This window comes from Diorhabda carinulata, chromosome 12 (genome assembly GCF_026250575.1).
Source record: "Diorhabda carinulata isolate Delta chromosome 12, icDioCari1.1, whole genome shotgun sequence".
NCBI classification, from domain to species: Eukaryota; Metazoa; Arthropoda; class Insecta; order Coleoptera; family Chrysomelidae; genus Diorhabda; species Diorhabda carinulata.
The window spans coordinates 648,595-667,266 of record NC_079471.1 but is presented as its reverse complement, the minus strand read 5'-3'; the positions used below and the strand labels follow the sequence as shown (position 1 = coordinate 667,266).

General features: G+C 30.1%; 2 protein-coding genes across 5 annotated transcripts; both read left to right on the top strand.

Moving 5' to 3' along the window:
- Positions 1 to 553: 553 nt before the first annotated feature.
- On the top strand, positions 554 to 3,594 carry LOC130900047 (acyl-CoA Delta-9 desaturase). The gene is made up of 5 exons (XM_057810367.1): positions 554 to 830; positions 2,148 to 2,278; positions 2,353 to 2,558; positions 2,619 to 2,804; positions 3,135 to 3,594. The coding sequence occupies exons 1-5, from the start codon at positions 644 to 646 to the stop codon at positions 3,424 to 3,426; spliced, it is 1,002 nt and encodes a 333-aa protein (XP_057666350.1). The 5' UTR covers positions 554 to 643; the 3' UTR covers positions 3,427 to 3,594.
- Positions 3,595 to 4,481: 887 nt separating this feature from the next.
- Positions 4,482 to 18,522, top strand: LOC130900043 (beta-1-syntrophin). 4 transcript variants are annotated; one of them, XR_009060127.1, is made up of 7 exons: positions 4,482 to 5,209; positions 5,776 to 5,964; positions 10,326 to 10,528; positions 11,368 to 11,701; positions 11,765 to 11,946; positions 13,637 to 15,439; positions 16,931 to 18,522. XR_009060127.1 is itself a non-coding variant. In XM_057810363.1 (6 exons), exons 1-6 carry the CDS (start codon positions 4,732 to 4,734, stop codon positions 13,727 to 13,729), a joined length of 1,479 nt encoding a protein of 492 aa, XP_057666346.1. In that variant the 5' UTR covers positions 4,482 to 4,731; the 3' UTR covers positions 13,730 to 18,522. The 4 variants fall into 4 exon arrangements, 2 of the variants coding, with proteins under 2 accessions (XP_057666346.1, XP_057666345.1); XR_009060128.1 differs by having other exon boundaries at positions 16,879 to 18,522; XM_057810363.1 differs by having other exon boundaries at positions 13,637 to 18,522.
- Positions 18,523 to 18,672: the final 150 nt, after the last annotated feature.

The window sequence follows — 18,672 nt, the reverse complement described above, 5'->3', positions numbered from 1 at the left end:
TTTTGTTACGTTTTACATATATTTCATTTTTTAGTACATCAACTAATATGTACGAAATAGTTGACTCTTTTTTAATCGAAATAATCAATGAACTATTCACTGATGGTTGAATAATAGAAAGATAAATGACAAAGCAATTTCAATATCATAATTTGAATATTCGTATTAATCTAAAATAGGACAACGTCTCAAGGTTAAACGTATGACGTAAGAAACTTGACAGCTGCGACTGGATTTCCTGTAATTTTGATATCAAAGATGGCGTTTCCTCAATATGTCGAAATAAAGAGAATAAATTGTTCATTATTCTACCACCGGAAGTTGTAGAAGTTTTATAGAGTTGCATAATGTGTTGCTAACATCTAGGGGCGTAAAATAACAATTCATTCATAAACTTTTAATCATTGTATTTAACTTCATATCCCGATTACGAATGTTAACGTTATGACATGGGAAGCTAAAACTATCGTGTCATACTATCTAGTAAAATAATTAATATTTTATTAATTCATGAATTCAGAAAGATTAACATATAATTAACATTCAATTGTATTAATCTTTTTGTTTGTACCAACTGTACCTACACTAGTAGTTCAACGAATACGATCGAAGTAAACAGTCCACTGTTGATTGCGATCATAAAATGTCGGTAACGGTAACCGAATCCGTCAAACACGATGATCTTAACGAAAAAAATGATTTGAACACATTGTCGAAATCAAGGGAACCCGATTGGGTTAAGGTACTTTTTCAAATACAACTTATTATATCCGCTTTGTGCAGCATCCATTTTATTTTGTATGATTCGCAGTGGAAAACGATTTTTTTTGGTAAGTAAAGTACAGAAACGGTTTTTTTTATAAATAATTACAAATTACGCACATTTATATATTGTTCGACTGAGATATAATTAGACTTAAAACGAAATTATTGAATATTGTATAATCGAACCTCCACCAAAATTTGAAATTACAGTTTTTTCTCTAATTACCACGAAATTTTTTTGTACCAAACAAAAAAAGGACATTTTTGTTATGTATTGACTTGAGAATTGGGAAAAACTTCGAGAAATTGGTTTACCAAATCGATATTTGAAATTTGAAACTCAAAATAAGATTTGTGGGTAGTTTTGAGGTTACGTACACGTATCACAACGATTTCTGGAGTGAAAAGGTATTATTGGAACCTCTTCGAATATTTTATTAAACAAATAATAGTAAAATACTAACCTGGAGTACAATTTACACGTTTATCTTACCAACTAATCACTTATCACTTATTGTTTAAAAATTATATACATCGAGTTTTTATTTAATAAAACGCCAAGTTTATAATATGCGATATACATCAATTACTCAACTAATTTAATTAAAATAAAATCTATTTTTTCCCAACATAATCACAAACTTGATTTATTCAATTTCAAACTTTGCAATTAATGAAATATTTTATTCTGTTTACATTCCCAGTACACGGTTGCCACGTTTATTTTAATTCCTATTGACAGTTAATGCTTTCTTTTTCTACTTTATGGGAAACGTATAAATGGAATCGTCCTACATCGTTTTATAGTTTGTCGATTGTGAAAATATAACAGCAAAAATAGTGTGATAATTATTTATATGAATAATTTACACATTTCTTTAAATTAAATAGAAACAAATTATTACTTCTCGAGTATAGGTGAATTGAGTTTTATTTCATTGCCTTTATGTCTGTGATATATTGAGAATCGCGCTGTTGCCAGAACACAAAATTAATCGTAGATTTTATAATGATATAACTGACGATGACGTACGTAGGATATAAATGTTGAAAATGATTATCCATATCGCTGAGAATCAATTAATTAATGTACATATCCAATAATTTTTGAATAACAATGATATTATACCGATATTTGATTACAAATAAGGTTAAAAAATACATATTCATACGCCCTCTATCGTAAACATTATCAAAATCGATAGCAATGACTTTTCGATTTTAAAATTTGTTTTTTCGTTGTATAAATCGTGAATAAATTTGTTTATAGAACAGTATAGAACGTTTTTCTTAATACATATTATTTTTTTTTATAGTCTGTTCATACTTATAGTCCATTCATCTCGAAATGAAATTTAGGTTATAACAATTTTTAATTTCAGCGTTGGTTCTTATAATCTTCAGTCATATAGGGGTTGCCGCAGGGGCTCATAGATTATGGGCTCATCAATCCTACACGGCGAATCCGATTCTACGATTTTTCCTGATGATGTGTCAAACGTTATCGGGAACTGTAAGTACCCAATCCCAATGAGGAAAAAGTGTTTTTGATTACCTTGTGGGTAATAGTGATTTTTTCTTAATTAGGGATCGATATATTCATGGGTGCAATGGCATAGGCTACACCATAAATACTTCAAAACTGATTTGGATCCGTTCAATCCCTCCAAAGGATGGTTTTTTTCTCATATTCTCAGTAACGGTTTATGTTTGAGCCCAGCTCAGCAAAAGGAACTCGAAAAACTCGATATGAGCGATATTGAAACCGACAAAATTGTCATGTGGCAAAAAAAGTAATTAAAAAAAAAACGATATCAAAGATATATCGTGAATAAACTCGATTTTTTTTGTAGGTATTATGTAATACTGTATTTAATTGTCACTTTACTTTTGCCAATCAACGCTCCCGCTGAATATTGGGGGGAAAGTCTACTTACGTCTACTTTCATTTTGGGATGGTTCCGATATTTCGTCAGTTTACACCTTTCTTGGTTAATAACCAGCTCTTCAATAATTTGGGGCTTAAAAAAAGGAGAAAAGTGAGTAAATCCTTTAGACAAAATCATATATAAAAGTATAAATCTACTAAGAACGCCATCTATACTTTCAACTATAAATCTACGAGATTTCCTTAAAAAATTTCCTACTAGTTATTTGCTATTACAGAAAACTGTATCATCTCAATAAATTATTATAGGAAACTGTAATTATTACAAATTTTAAAAACTGTCATCTTCATTACAAACACGAAAGTTAAATTGTTTTATGATATTGCAGGAAACTGTAAAAAAAAGAATTAGTAGAGGTGGGATTTTGTATTTGTAATTTTTAAGTTATAAAATAACAGTATGAATCGCGATTTTTTTTAGATACCCATGCGACACAAATCTGGTTTTCATCATCAACAAAAGTAACTGGTTATCATACCATTATTTGGCCCCATGGGATTACAAAACCAGCGAATTTGGTCAATACTCTAACGACTTTATCTCGAAGTTGATAGACGTATTTCAAATAATGGAATGCGCGTCGAATTTGAAAACGATAGATAGCGATACAGTTCGGAAAGCTTTGACCAATTCTGTAGTACAAAAAAGGAATATTACGGAATGTCTTTTCGAATTATGTGATTATAGAACGCAAAAGCCCAAGTTTTATTAGTCTAAGTGATAAAAAACAATAATTGTAATTGATTTCCATGTAACTGTTGCATGGAACCGTTATTTCAAAAGATTTGTACATGGCTCTACTATTTACATTACATGGAATTTAACACGACTTAATATTCAGTGTTGTCAAACTTACTAATAAAAAATGTATATGAAGTTATTTTGTGTTTGATTATTTGACCACCTAACAATACATAAAAAAAGCAAAATTTAATAAATTATACGATAAATATTAGGCATTGAAATAAATTTGTTAATTTCTGTTTTAATAAATATAAATGAATCACAATTTGATGTCATGCGTGGCAACAGTGTGTTATATTGACAGATGGGTTGCGATCAAGGTTGGTGAAGGATAGGTTGAACGATATACGCGTGACGTCATCTATTTAAAGCTTTTAGAATTTTGCCGATTATAGGATAATAAGACGTATTTTTAATCGGAAAGAAAATACCTGTTTATTACTAATTCAACATTTGAGGTAGTAAACTATCCGATTTATAACAATGTTTAGAAAATAATACTTCCCATACGGCGTCTATCTATTTACACATCTGACAACGTTGCAAAATGATTTAATTACCATAAAAAAATGGTGGTTTATATTTCTACACGATTTAATTAGAATTACGCAATTCGATTATTTTAAACCAATAAAAATAGGTTGCTTTTTAATACTAGATTCTCGTATTTAATAAAATCGATGTTATCATCCATTTTATCTTTGTATGATATTAAATTGACTGTCATATTATAGATGGTGCTTTTAGAAATTGTCTTTTCCGATTCCACTTGAATTAAATCGAATATTATTCGTCTTTGATATAAATATATTACATAGCGACAATGAATTTTATAATTAATATTGAGAAAACTTAATTGAGTATATGAAATATTTATGAAATATAAGGAAACTGTAGAATTGGAGAGCGCAGTTGAGCTATTATTCGATAGATGGCGCGGATATAACACGATTCTAGTTTTGAGGTTGCCATAACAACGGAGGGGTTCTGACGCGCCGAATCATCGGTAAAATACTAGTCCGGCAATCTAAACACTACATCACTGATCCGTAAAGAAGCAGTAGTAGACTAGTATAGTCATAGGACGATACGTTGTCGTCGTCGATAAAAGAATGTGCTAACATTGTCGCGTCGGTCGGTCTGCGAGTGACAACAAAAAAAATAATCAACTTTCCCCCTTCGACGGTTCAATCAGCTGATCGGTACAGCAATCGTAAGTGTCAGGTGTTCATTGTTGACGATAAGCGGAAGTGGTTGGTGTCAAATGTGAAAAATGAGTGACGAGGTGTCGTCTCCCGGCTTTTTCGGAAGATCAGGCATTCTAGAAACGTACGTACGCGGCCAATGGTACCGCGTATTCGTCACACTCGAAGAAGATTATTTGAGTATCACGTTAGACGAATCTTACGAGAACACGACGACGTTAAACGGCACTCTGAACAATAATATAGAAACGCCTAGCGGTTTAAGCGATACGCCTGATATACCCGAGGCGGTTGCCAATCAAAAAAGGGCGGTGAGAGTTATTAAATCGGAAAATAACGGACTCGGCATTTCGATCAAGGGCGGCAAGGAAAATAAGATGCCCATTCTTATTAGTAAGATTTTTAAAGGTATGGCCGCCGATCAGACCGAACAATTGTACGTCGGCGATGCCATTCTGTCTGTCAACGGAGATGACTTGAGGGAGGCGACACACGATGACGCCGTGAAGGCGTTAAAGAGAGCGGGAAAAGTAGTCGAATTGGAAGGTTAGGTTTTTATTTATTTATTTTTAATATCGATTTAATTAGTTTTGCAAATGAAATTTATACAGTTAAAACTTATTATCTATATTTAAATTAATTATTTGAATAATATTTATTAGAATAAGCACGAAATTATTATAATCGTGTTACGATCGGCCATATTTGTTATATACGAGGTGTTTTATTATTTTTATCGTTACGAGTATTTAAATTAAAAAAAAAAATGTTTGTTACTTATTTATAACTGAGATTTGTGATTATATAATACCAGGTGTCTCGGAAAAAACTTTTCGTTTAATAATAAAACGATTTGGAGGAAAATATTTTATGTAATGGCCGCCGTGTCGTAAATCGTCGATTTGACGTAACGACACGGTAAAAAGTCCGTAGATGTTAAATCGGGACTGCGTTGAGGTCGACGTACGTCATTTTTCGTGGAGACTGATTTTTTTTTTTAATTCGAGACATCTTGCGTATTGCGCGGTAGGATATCCGTACCGCGCGTGTTGCACATTATATTTTTTCGACGATCTATGTATTTTGGGTTAATTGAAACTTCAATATTTCAGTTAAATATCTACGCGAAGTGACGCCTTACTTTAGGAAAGCCAGTATTATATCGGAAGTGGGATGGGAGTTGCAAAGGGGGTTTCTGACGGGAGCTCCGCCGGCCGTACGATCCCCCCAAAGGGCCGACACCAGATACCTCCCTCTGCAATTGTGTCATCTAGCTAGGAACTTTAGATACCCCGATCCAGGTTAGTTCGAATTCGAAAATTTCGCATTCGGGAAATTTGGGGAAAATTTTCCCGGACTATAAATAAGACGACGATGCCGAGAAAGATCTTTTGTCCGTATTTTTATTGCTCGTTACATAAATCAAAACAAACTGACACTATTAAAACAATAGGAGCTTTTCATTTCGTACAATGAAACTTTTCCTGCGGCTTTTTCCGGTTTTCCGAACGTTTATCATTTTCCGCCGGTTCGTAAAATTTCACTGGGGTGATTTTCATTTATTTAAATAAAATTTTGAATCTGACGAACTAATAAATATACAGGGTGAGCTGTTGGTGTCGATATCTACCGGGTGGTTCACAATTACGTCGAAAAATTAATTCCCCACCCTGTATATTTACTTTAATCATGTATATGATGTGTATAAATTTTTTTTAATGATTAATTTTGATTTCCCATATTTAATTTATCAGTTTCTGGAAGTATTTTGACAAAAAAATGACTTTCGTGGTAATTCTGCATCAAATTTGTAAAAAATTTGCGTTTTTTTTTTGAGATATAATGTCGAATAATGGCATTTATTTGTTTTATTTTCGTAAAATTTCCAAAAAGTGTATTTTCCATATCGAATTTGGCTTTTCCAAAACAAATTTTCGCTATAAATGCAATTTTTTAATCTCATTTGATAAAACATTGGCTTTTTTTATTAATTTTGTATCTAATTTGACTTTGGAATTGGTCTTAAATGTTTTATTTTGTAAAAAAAGAATTTTTCCAAGGGAGTTTGGTCATATATCGATTTTTTCCGGAAAAACGTACATTTTCTGAACTAAATTTGGCTTTTCTACGTTAAAATAATCAAAATTGGGGTTTTCCAACCTCAAAATAATCTAAAATGGCTCTAATCTCTATTTAATTTGGCTTAAATTGGCTTCACTTGATTTAATTTGGCTTCTTTTGGTTAAATTTGGTAAAAAAATTGTTTTTCCAATGAAATTTGATCGTATATCGACTTTTTTCGGAAAAACGTACATTTTCTGAACCAAATTTGACGAAAATTTGGCTTTTCCAAGTTTAAATTATGAAAATTTGGGTTTTTCAAGTTCAAAATGATCTAAAATGGCTCTAATCTCTATTTAATTTGGCTTAAATTGGCTTCACTTGATTTAATTTGGCTTCTTTTGGTTAAATTTGGTAAAAAAATTGTTTTTCCAATGAAATTTGGTCGTATATCGACTTTTTTCGGAAAAACGTACATTTTCTGAACCAAATTTGGCTTTTCTAAGTTTAAATTATGAAAATTTGGGTTTTTCAAGTTCAAAATGATCTAAAATGGCTCTAATCTCTATTTAATTTGGCTTAAATTGGCTTCACTTGATTTAATTTGGCTTCTCTTGATTTAATTTGGTAAAAAAATGATTTTTTCTAGTCGAATTTGAACGTTTATCGAGTTTTTGTACATTTTCTGAACCAAATTTGGCTTTTCTAAGTTTAAATTATGAAAATTTGGGTTTTCCAAGCTCAAAATGATCTAAAATGGCTCTAATCTCTATTTAATTTGGCTTAAATTGGCTTCACTTGATTTAATTTGGCTTCTCTTGATTTAATTTGGTAAAAAAATGATTTTTTCTAGTCGAATTTGAACGTTTATCGAGTTTTTGTACATTTTCTGAACCAAATTTGGCTTTTCTAAGTTTAAATTATGAAAATTTGGGTTTTCCAAGCTCAAAATGATCTAAAATGGCTCTAATCTCTATTTAATTTGGCTTAAATTGGCTTCACTTGATTTAATTTGGCTTAAATTGGCTTCACTTGATTTAATTTGGCTTCTCTTGATTTAATTTGGTAAAAAAATGATTTTTTCTAGTCGAATTTGAACGTTTATCGAGTTTTTGTTCATTTTCTGAACCAAATTTGGCTTTTCTAAGTTTAAATTATGAAAATTTGGGTTTTCCAAGCTCAAAATGATCTAAAATGGCTCTAATCTCTATTTAATTTGGCTTAAATTGGCTTCACTTGATTTAATTTGGCTTAAATTGGCTTCACTTGATTTAATTTGGCTTCTCTTGATTTAATTTGGTAAAAAAATGATTTTTTCTAGTCGAATTTGAACGTTTATCGAGTTTTTGTACATTTTCTGAACCAAATTTGGCTTTTCTAAATTTAAATTATGAAAATTTGGGTTTTTCAAGTTCAAAATGATCTAAAATGGCTCTAATCTCTATTTAATTTGGCTTAAATTGGCTTCACTTGATTTAATTTGGCTTCTCTTGATTTAATTTGGTAAAAAAATGATTTTTTCTAGTCGAATTTGAACGTTTATCGAGTTTTTGTACATTTTCTGAACCAAATTTGGCTTTTCTAAGTTTAAATTATGAAAATTTGGGTTTTCCAAGCTCAAAATGATCTAAAATGTCTCTAATCTCTATTTAATTTGGCTTAAATTGGCTTCACTTGATTTAATTTGGCTTAAATTGGCTTCTCTTGATTTAATTTTGTAAAAAAATGATTTTTTCCACTGGAATTTGGTCGTAGATTCACTTTGTAACTAAAACGTGCACAATAAATACATTTTCTGAATCAAATTTCACAGAAAATGGCTCTAATCTTTTTAACAATGAATTTTCTCTACTTAATTTGGCTTTACCGTGTCTAAATCACTCTTAAATTGGCTTCTTTTAGCCTAATTTGGTTAAAAAATGTCTTTTTATAATCCAATTTAGTCGTAGTTTGTCTATTCGGAGTCAAACTTAATCTACAAATACATTTTCTAAATAGAATTTCATCGAAAATGTGTTGTTGAACTCAATTAGTTTGAAATAGCACAAAATAAAAATTAGAAAATAATAAAAATCTGCAATCTAATATACTCACCGAATAAACACTTAATTTAATACAGTTGGCAACATCGCACTCGATTAGTCCAACCGAGATGGGAGGTCTCGACATTTGGAACAGTTATTTACAACAATACTAAAACCATCCGACTCAGACGTACAATAAATCATCAAAAATAAATCACGGTTATTTAGTTTGACAAATGACGTAAGGCGGTTTATTTTTTCGCGGAAAACTAACATTAGCGAAACTCGCTTTTATCCACACTCGTAGTTTTGTATGACAACCGACGATATCTGAATGCAAATGACAAAAATCTCCTAAATCTATTCGATTGTTGAATATGACAGCTGTCAGAACAGATCGAAGTGAATCCGTAGGAAAAGAATATAATTAATGTTGTTTGTGACTGTGTCTTTTTAACATTACAAGACAAGAATGCGTATATAATAATAAATATTGTGAGTAACGGTAGAAAAGGATAGAATGTATGAAGTATGTGTTAACTTATGTATACCGTTAGTGACGTAAAGATCGATTTGATTGACTGTAACGATTTGTAACGTTCTGTTGACGCATTGATTGAAAAACAAAAAGTTTACATTTACACATAGCAACCGAGCGGAATTTTGGAGTCATGCATAAAAGAAGGAGCGTTCGCGATTTTTCAACTCGTCTTTGTAATGAATATTTATCGAAATAGGAGCTCGCACACTTTAGAAATAAAAAAAAAATATATAGACTCCAGTTATATCGATCGATGGCGAAATAAACGTTTTTAAGACATGATAAATGTTCTTTCAAGTATTGAAAATCTTTCCGAGAATATAAAGTAACAAATGTGCATTGAATTTCCTAAATATTCCAGTTTTTACTTTATAAAACTGTCGGTAAAGTGATTAATTCAAAAATCACGTGACTTCTCTGACGTGTTTTCGTTTTTTTTTTATTGTAAATTCACCAAAATTATCGATATTGAGCTAAGATGTGTGTAAATAATTATAAAACATATTAATCGATACATTCTAAAGTAAAAAAACGAAAAATATTTATTACGATTTACCTTTAAACGAGAATTGAACTTGGCATCGTCGCATATGTAACATTTATGACTGTTGGTATATATCCATGATTAAATTCGAATTTACAGAAATATTTCACAGTGTAATTGTTGATTTAATATTATGATCAATATAAACATTGTGATAATATTAAAATATTTCTACAAATGTATATTTATATAATTTATTAATTGATAAATAAAACAATTCGCTATGACAGTTAACATATGATTCGGAAGTACGTCGCGTTCCAAACGAACTTGACACCATAAGGTTATCGAACCGAACCAATGTTGCCAGGTCTACTGCTTACATAAGATACAACGAATTACGTCGAAAAAAATTATTATTTAACTTATTCAACAGTTTAAATGAAGAAATTTTGTTTTTATAATAAGATATAAATGATAAATTATCAACTACCCCTCGTATCTTAGTTGAGATCCCGCATTATATTTTCCTTTAACGTTTTTGTTGTACAGAGGGTCGAACATTAGAATTACATTCCCCCGACGCTATCCATAGCTGCGTATTACGTGCATCTGACCCCGCCGAAGCTATAGCCTGGTTTAACACACTCCATTCGGCGTTGTCAGTTCTAACTTCATCTGCGCATCACGACGCCTGCAAAGCCATACCCGATTTAAGGTATATAGGATGGCTTTTAAGAAAACCAAGGTCCGAAGTAAGTTTAATCGTAAATTTATTTAAAAAAAAAAAGATTTTTATTTATAATTCGATTATTAACTATCACATCACGTAAATTAAATTTATCACGTAGCTTATAGTAATTATAACCTCAATTTTTACATGTAAATAGTATATTCTACGTAAATATATCGTTTTTAGTATTTTTTTTATTCATTTTTTGAATAATAAAGTTTTTTTTTTGATTTCACGAATATTGATTCCCTATTCATCACAGTTCCTGATCGCGTGCTCAACCAATCCTATATTTAGAACCTCTACTTTCCGCACAATTAGGCAACACCTTGGAATATTCCATCGAGTCTAATCTATTTCTTTGTCTAATGATTTGATCGCTTTAATCCTTATACATTTTGAAAATTGTTTCGCCATTATAAGATTAATGATTCAATATCGCCGTAATATCTCGCCGGCATAGTATTTATCACAAAAATCAATTAAATTTTAGATTAACACGAAAAAATTTATCGTTTTCGATGCCACGTCGCCATATTTCCTTTCTGTACAATCGTAATATTATTTCGAATACTAAATTGTAATCACTTGTATAATTAATCAGAAACTAATCATTTATTTATATATTTATATTCATTTTTCTTTTTTATTATACGTATAAATAATCTTTTGTTACGACTGTACTAGCTTTCTACATTCTACGTATAAGTGACGCGGCGGGAAACTGAATATACAATTATGTGTCATAATATTGAAATATGGCGGGTGTTATTTACGTCGTTGTCAGATACGTTTTTTTATACTATAAATTCGTTATTATATTTATTTCTATGGAATCTGAATTGAAAACTATTTTTACAGAATATGTCAAGTTCGGAATCGTCGGATGATACGGATCGATGGCAATCGATTTTCGCAGCGGTAACCGATAGTGAATTACGATTTTACGAGAGCGCTCCGTGGTCGGGAGAAGCATGGCGGGCGCCTGCCGAAGCGTATCCTCTAATAGCTACACGTCTCGTCGGATCGGTTAAAAGAACCGATTTGACGGAATTTAGTGTACGTTGTGCTACGATAGATGGGGTAGTCACTCATACGTTGAGAGTGGAAACGCATCGAGATTTAGCGGCTTGGGCGAAGGCTTTGGTTAACGGGAGTCATGCCAGCGTCGTCACACAAAGGGAGTTAGTTTGTAGTAAGTAATACGAAATATTTTTTTTTTAATAATTATATTTTATTTTTTTTTAAATATTTACAGGGTGTATTTGGAAAGGTCGGCCCGCGCAATTAGTCATTAATTACGAAAACGGTTTTACGTTATTGGAAGCCGGGACTGGATCGAGGACGTTGTGGAGGTATTCATTCGATATGCTGAGGAATTCTTCAGACGACGGAAAAACGTACCTGTGGTTAGATTTCGGATCGGAAGAAGAAGATATCGTGAGTATATTTGCGTTTGATTCGATTTTATTAACGGCAAATACGAGGGGAGAACGAAAAGTGTCGCTAAATTCGAAAATTATCTTAGAAATTTCATTATGAAAATTTTCTTTGGAATAAATCGTGATTTAGGCTAAAATGTTTCATATTTTCAAAATTTAACCTCAAATTATTATTTTCCCAAATAAAAATATAGTTTGAAAGTGTCGAAAAAAAATTTTTGGGCGGGAAAAAAATTGTGGAAACACTGGGAAAAGTGTATAAAACTCAAAAAAACTCGCATTAAAACCAAAATAACATCAAAAATAGAAAAAAAACTTGTATTTGATTCGAAATGACGCCAATTTATTGACCCACCCTCGTATAATAATTTTTCGGTATGCCGTTGGTTACATGGTTTGATAAAAAAGTGTTTTGAGCGAATTTGAACGAACTTTCAAATATTTTCGATTCAATCTTTTGTTTTTAGAGCCGCAATTCTATTTGCCTCCGTTTTTGAAAAAGGTTATTGAACTTTGGTTCATGTTTATTCATCACGCAGCTTCCACAATCGAAATAGCACCAAAAATAGACAAAAAACTTGTATTTGGTTCGAAAAGAAGCGAATTTATTGACCCACCCTCGTATAATAATTTTTCGGTATGCCGTTGATTACATGGTTTGATAAAAAAGTGTTTTGAGCGAATTTGAACGTACTTTCGATCGAATATTTTGTTCTTAGAACCGCAATTCTATTTACCTCCGTTTTTGCAAAAAGGTCATTGAACTTTGGTTCATGTTTATTCATCTCGCAGCTTCCACAACCGAAATAGCACCAAAAATAGACAAAAAATTTGTATTTAATTCGAAAAGAGGCGAATTTATTGACTCACCCTCGTATAATGATAGCAATAACAAAAAAACTGAAGATTTTTGTACTATAATCTTCTGGACGTCATTAAACAGCTGATCAAGACATAAGTTTATAGGATTTCTATTTAAGTTGGTTGGTTTCTTTTTATGTAACTCGTATAATTGAAAATTCAATTATTTAATCGATATAAATATGTCTGATTAAATTTGCGAAGAACAAAACTTGAAAATCAAATATATTATAAAAAACGATGTACGTCTAATATTCCAACAACGTTGCCAGATTTAAAAAGTTTCCTATAAATGAAATAAATTCAAAATATTGAAATTATTTTCATATTAGGCGTGACTTGATTATAGAAAGTTGGTAACATTTTACGATGTTGTAAAATCATTCATATCGTTAATTACTTCTAGTTTCACATTTAAATGAAATAAACAAATACAAACGACCACGCTGTATAATTTTAACATGTGACGTCATCGTTTCCTTAACGTTTTCAAGTTTTTTTTTCATTCAAGATTCATAAAAAACATTAATTGAACATAAAACAATAGCTTGAGAAAAATTACGTTACTAATTTGAATATAAAATAGAAATTATGCTGCAACTTATGTATTAGCGCCATCTATAGAATTACCATGAAAATATCGCGGTAAAAATATTACAGATTCCTACAAGAGTCGGTATGTCAGATTTCTACTATTAATAACTAATATTACAGATTCCTATATCAAATTTGTTGATTCATAGTTTTATAATAGCATCGATTTTTATGATTTATAACCTGTGACAATTATTTATTGAAAAACAATATGGCGGTTTTCTTATTTTCAGGAACTTGATATGGAAGGATGTCCAAAGCCAATTGTTTTCATATTACATAACTTCTTGTCTGCCAAAATTCATCGATTAGGTCTGACGGCCTAAATATTCCACCACACAATGTTGAACATTCACTTTTCGGTTTAACAAAGAAATTGTCAATTAATAGACGTAGAGTTCGATTATGTTTATCAAAACCCTTTTTTTAGTTTTCGGAAACGTTTTACATTTCATAAATAAATAATTTATTGTCATAAATTGTTTTTTAAATATCGATAAACGATTGGAATAATAATTGACGAATGGAGGAAACAAAAATATTAATTTCGATCCCATTTTTTGCAAGATTTTTTTAAAAATTATGAAGAATAATAAAATTCCGCATATCAGCTACAAAACCAGAAAATACCTTAATAAAAACAAATATTTAATATCAATACAGGGTAATAATAAGAAATAATCAAAACTTCCTATAAAAAGGGATACGAGAAGGTATTCAAAACCATTATTTTCGTTACAAAATTAAAACAAAAATTTTGTACACCCCCCGTATCACAAATGTACAACCAAAAATTAAACGTAAAATAACCATTTCCGCTATAATCAGTCTCGTCGAAACATTCCCTAATACAAAACTCCACAAATCTATAGCACAGCATCGATTCCATTACATATCGATACAGAATCGATTCTAACAGATCTTTGTTAGAACTAGAAGTTTGTCACACGCGGATGTTTTTAGCTATTGCTAAGCAGTAGTTGAGAAACGTCAATCGGAGCTATTATAGGTTATGTTTACCTATTTACTTTCCATTTGTGTGGAATTTTGATCAATTATAGTTAAGACATGAATATCGATATATTTTCTTTTGAAAATACTGTTTTTCATTCATTATGTATTCCATAATAATGTTTTTAAACCAAATTTGTATTTGTATCTTCCTGATATGATTTTGTGGCTGCCGCCAATGATTTCAAATAATAAAAAAGAAGATTAAACTACTGCCATTTTATAGATTCAAATTTTCGTTTAAATAATAATTTTAGTGATGATTTTTAATCAATAATAGTGAAAAATTTGTACTATTTATATTAAATATACTTTTATAAATAATAATTTTTTCGTGAGTGGTCAATTTCCAAAATCAAAATAAAAAACAACGAAAACAAACCGGATTTACTCCAAAATATCGTTATACAGATAAATAATACTTACCCTTGTATAATTTTTGCACCTTTATATTTCACTATATATTTTATTTGGTATTTTTACTTCATAACTATAAACCAGTTGAAAAACTTAATCACACCACTACAAATCACTCAAATATTATTAGATTAACAAGTTGTTGAGAATAGATACGTAAAAAATCTTAACAACGATTGTTTATATATTTGAATAATACAATTATAACAAATCATCAACGCAAAATATAATAAAATCGACACTGTTTACAAATTGTAGGAACATAATGTCAATGATTTGTCAACTATGTACATAATTGCCAACTTAAATTCAAACCAATACTAGTTGAAACCATAGATATCGTAATACCTTATCTATGCTTTAATTCCAAAGTATAAAACTCAATTCCTCTATGAATTTATTTTTGTCTATGTTTCTCTTTTAATTGGCGCTAAAAGAAACGGCGGGTGTAACTCAGTCTGTAGTTGGGAATATTGTGAGTCTCGTTTAATTGTGTAAACATAATAATATATAAAAATGATTGTGTAGATTACACGGAAAAAAATAGACTGTACGAATTTCGAACTAGTGAGAAATAAAGGAATAGAAAATTGAATAGATTAAGACAGGTAAGAGAGAAAAACAAAGTAGTTTATAACCTAACTTTTTCAACTAACGTTTTCTGGCGTTTGTTGATAATAATATTGATATTTTGTGAAATAGACCACTCAACTTATTAATTTACGTTTATTTTTTCGAGACAATATAGATAACACTGTTTATTAAGCATAAATTTTTGAGAAAGACAAAAACCATTCAATTCAAAACTTTCAATACTTTTGAGAGTTGTAACGATGTAAATATATTTAGTAGGTTTCGATTTATAGACGACTATCTATTAGATAAACTTAGTATTGTATAAATATGGATGAATTACAAATATGAGTAAGTCCGTACGTATAAAAATAATTAATCTTATTTAAACTATCAGATATTACAATTTCATATATGTTGAATGTAATGTAATTAATATATTACCAAATTGAAATCTATAACTGGTGCAACGAATATTCATTGAAATTATATACTCGAAATAATTTTAAAACTTTTCAAAAATACACTGTTTAGATCCTTTTAATAGTAATTAGTAGTAATATTTTGAGAGTTTGTAAGTTATCTTAAACGAATTTATCTTCCTATATGCCATTTTGGTAATTTAAATCATAGTAAAGAGTTGAACAACTTTGAAGTCTTGTATTTCCGAAACCGTGACCCCAAGCAACGTCCTAATTTTTTTCGTCATACAGCGGTCCTTTGTGAAAACCTTTTCAAAATTTGAGCTCAATATTTCAATTATTTCGGCCCCAGTGATTTTTTAAACTTACATATGTTCTCGATTAAAAATTGAACAATTTTAACGCCTCGTATATCTAAAACCAGAACCATAAGCAACTTCCTGATTCATTTTAATTATTCAACAATCTTTTTAGAAGATATCTTTAAAATTTAGTCTCAATATTGCAGTTATTAGAGCCTGAGTAATTTTTTAAACGAGCATATGTTTCGGATTAAAAATTGAACAACTTTAGCGCCTCGTATATCTAAAACCAGGACCATAACCAACTTCCTGATTTATTTTAATTATTCTACAATCTTTTTAGAAGATATCTTTAAAATTTGAGCTCAATATTCCAATTATTATGGCATGAGTAATTTTTCGAACGATCATATGTTTTTTGTTTATACTTTAAACAACTTCGAAGCCTCGTATTTCCGAAACCATGTCCCTAAGCAACTTCTTGATTTTTTTCAACATAAATCAATCCTCTGAGAATACCTCTTTAAAATTTGAGTTCATTATTTCATATATATTTCAATAATTTGAACCTATTAGGTTAACAACGTTACGAACATAACCTATAAACGCAAAATTTTTCAAAGTTTTTTTATCAGCTGATAATTGATTGTAACAACAAATATGGCTACGAAATAAACGTTTCAACGTGATTTATTAATTTTTATTTTACAATATTACCTTATAATTTTACATACGATTAAACCACCTTAGTCCAGGAGATGCTAGTCCAGACGAAAGGGAAAGTCTATGTCTTTTTCTATAGGAGTGGTCAATTTAGGGGCGGTTCTGACAACACGAGTTAAAAGAGAGGGGACGTCACGAGGTGTGTGGTATTATTAGTACAAGTTCAGATTTGGAAGTATCATGATGTCAATGTACTATCGGTATAACAGCTGTTAAAACTACGTAAAAAAAGTTGTTTCGAATTTTAGTTTTCAAACTATCATTATTTCAAAATGCAATATTTGCAAATTGTGTGTTAAAGTATTGATTTTTCATTTAATCAGTTTTTGTTATGATATAAAAACAAATATTTTAGGTTATGTAACGAACAATTTTTATTTATCACGATGTAAATACTGTGAAATTGTAAATAACAAGATTTTAGTTTTTAACTTCTTTCTAATATTGAAAAAAAATAGTGTTCTTGTAATAATTCTACAGTACGTCCCAAAAAAGTACGAAAAATAATCATTTTAAAAAATAAAATATTTCATATTACACTTAGTTGGAGATAGACAGCAATGTTGCCAGATTTACTTTTTTTTTTCATTGAAACTCAATAATCGAAAATCAAATCAGATTTTTTTAACTAATTTTGTGCCGATACACTTAATTTGTGATTATTTCTTTGGGACGCACTGATATCGGTCTATATTGAAATTTGTGCCTTGGATGTACAAAGAATGGTACAAAATTTCTCTTAATTGATTGACGCAAGACAATAGCTATTGAATTCTAATACAAATCATTTTTCATATCACTAGTTTATTATGTATATCTGTCGAAATAAAATCAAAAATAGTTTTTGTACATCCACAAAACTAGCAATACGTCTCTTATGACGTGATTATGACATAATTGAAAGTTGTGTACAGGGGCAAGTAAATAGAGAAAAAAAGAAGAAGTTTTTAACCTCTAAAACCAACTTACCATCAATAAGATACCTAACCTAACTTTTACACAAAAAAATTTTATCCAAACGAGAATTTTTAGGTTAGGGTATTAATATCCAGTCCAACTGTATTTATACTGAGTATTTTCTGTGTTTACTTGTATCCTTAAAATAAAAGACTATCTCGAAATTGCAAAATATTCACTAGTTATATTGTCTGTAATCCGAAATATATGACAGTAGTCATGACGTCATGAATCCAAGCTATATTATTGGTCCGAAATGTGTACCTCGACGCCATATTGAATATACCGAAATAAGATGTCATAAATAACGTTCACTTGTACAACTATGACGTAAATGCAGTAAATGTTTATTTAAAATTCCAAATTTCGCCATACTGCAAGCATACGTCACTAAATATGTGCGTTCCACCCATAAAATTCCGTTAGTGAAACGTACCTACAGTCAGACAATATGGCGTCGGATTAACGACGTCATTACCGGAAGTGATGTATATTTCGGAATACGTTCATTATTTCTTTATCTACTTACGTAGTTTTTGTATTTCTATTTACTAAAATCTAAACGTATGTAGTGAAATGTGTGTTGCATAAACATGTAATTAATTTTAATATGTAAACGTACCCAATGCCGATGTTTGAAATTTTAAAACATAATTTTGCAAATTTGTATTTTATTCTTTGAAATTATAAAATAAAAAAAACTAACGACTTTTATTATTTATTTTGGTTTTATTGAAAATAAAAGTTTTTAATCGAATAACAACTTATAACAGGGTCGAACTAAGGTAAGTGTTGATTTTTATTTATATTCTGAAATTGACTAATTTCAAGTTTAGTTTGTTATACCATAACAGTAAAGTGAAA

What these genes read in the sequence shown, in the direction of transcription:
- LOC130900047 (XM_057810367.1), top strand. Translation starts at nt 644, where the DNA reads ATGTCGGTAACGGTAACCGAATCCGTCAAACACGATGATCTTAACGAA. An exon ending in ATTGTCATGTGGCAAAAAAA is followed by an intron (nt 2,559 to 2,618) that starts GTAATTAAAAAA and finishes TTTTTTTTGTAG; the next exon opens with GTATTATGTAATACTGTATT. An exon ending in GGCTTAAAAAAAGGAGAAAA is followed by an intron (nt 2,805 to 3,134) that starts GTGAGTAAATCC and finishes GATTTTTTTTAG; the next exon opens with ATACCCATGCGACACAAATC.
- LOC130900043 (XM_057810362.1), top strand. Translation starts at nt 4,732, where the DNA reads ATGAGTGACGAGGTGTCGTCTCCCGGCTTTTTCGGAAGATCAGGCATT. An exon ending in TAAGAAAACCAAGGTCCGAA is followed by an intron (nt 10,529 to 11,367) that starts GTAAGTTTAATC and finishes CTATTTTTACAG; the next exon opens with AATATGTCAAGTTCGGAATC. An exon ending in ACAAAGGGAGTTAGTTTGTA is followed by an intron (nt 11,702 to 11,764) that starts GTAAGTAATACG and finishes AAATATTTACAG; the next exon opens with GGTGTATTTGGAAAGGTCGG.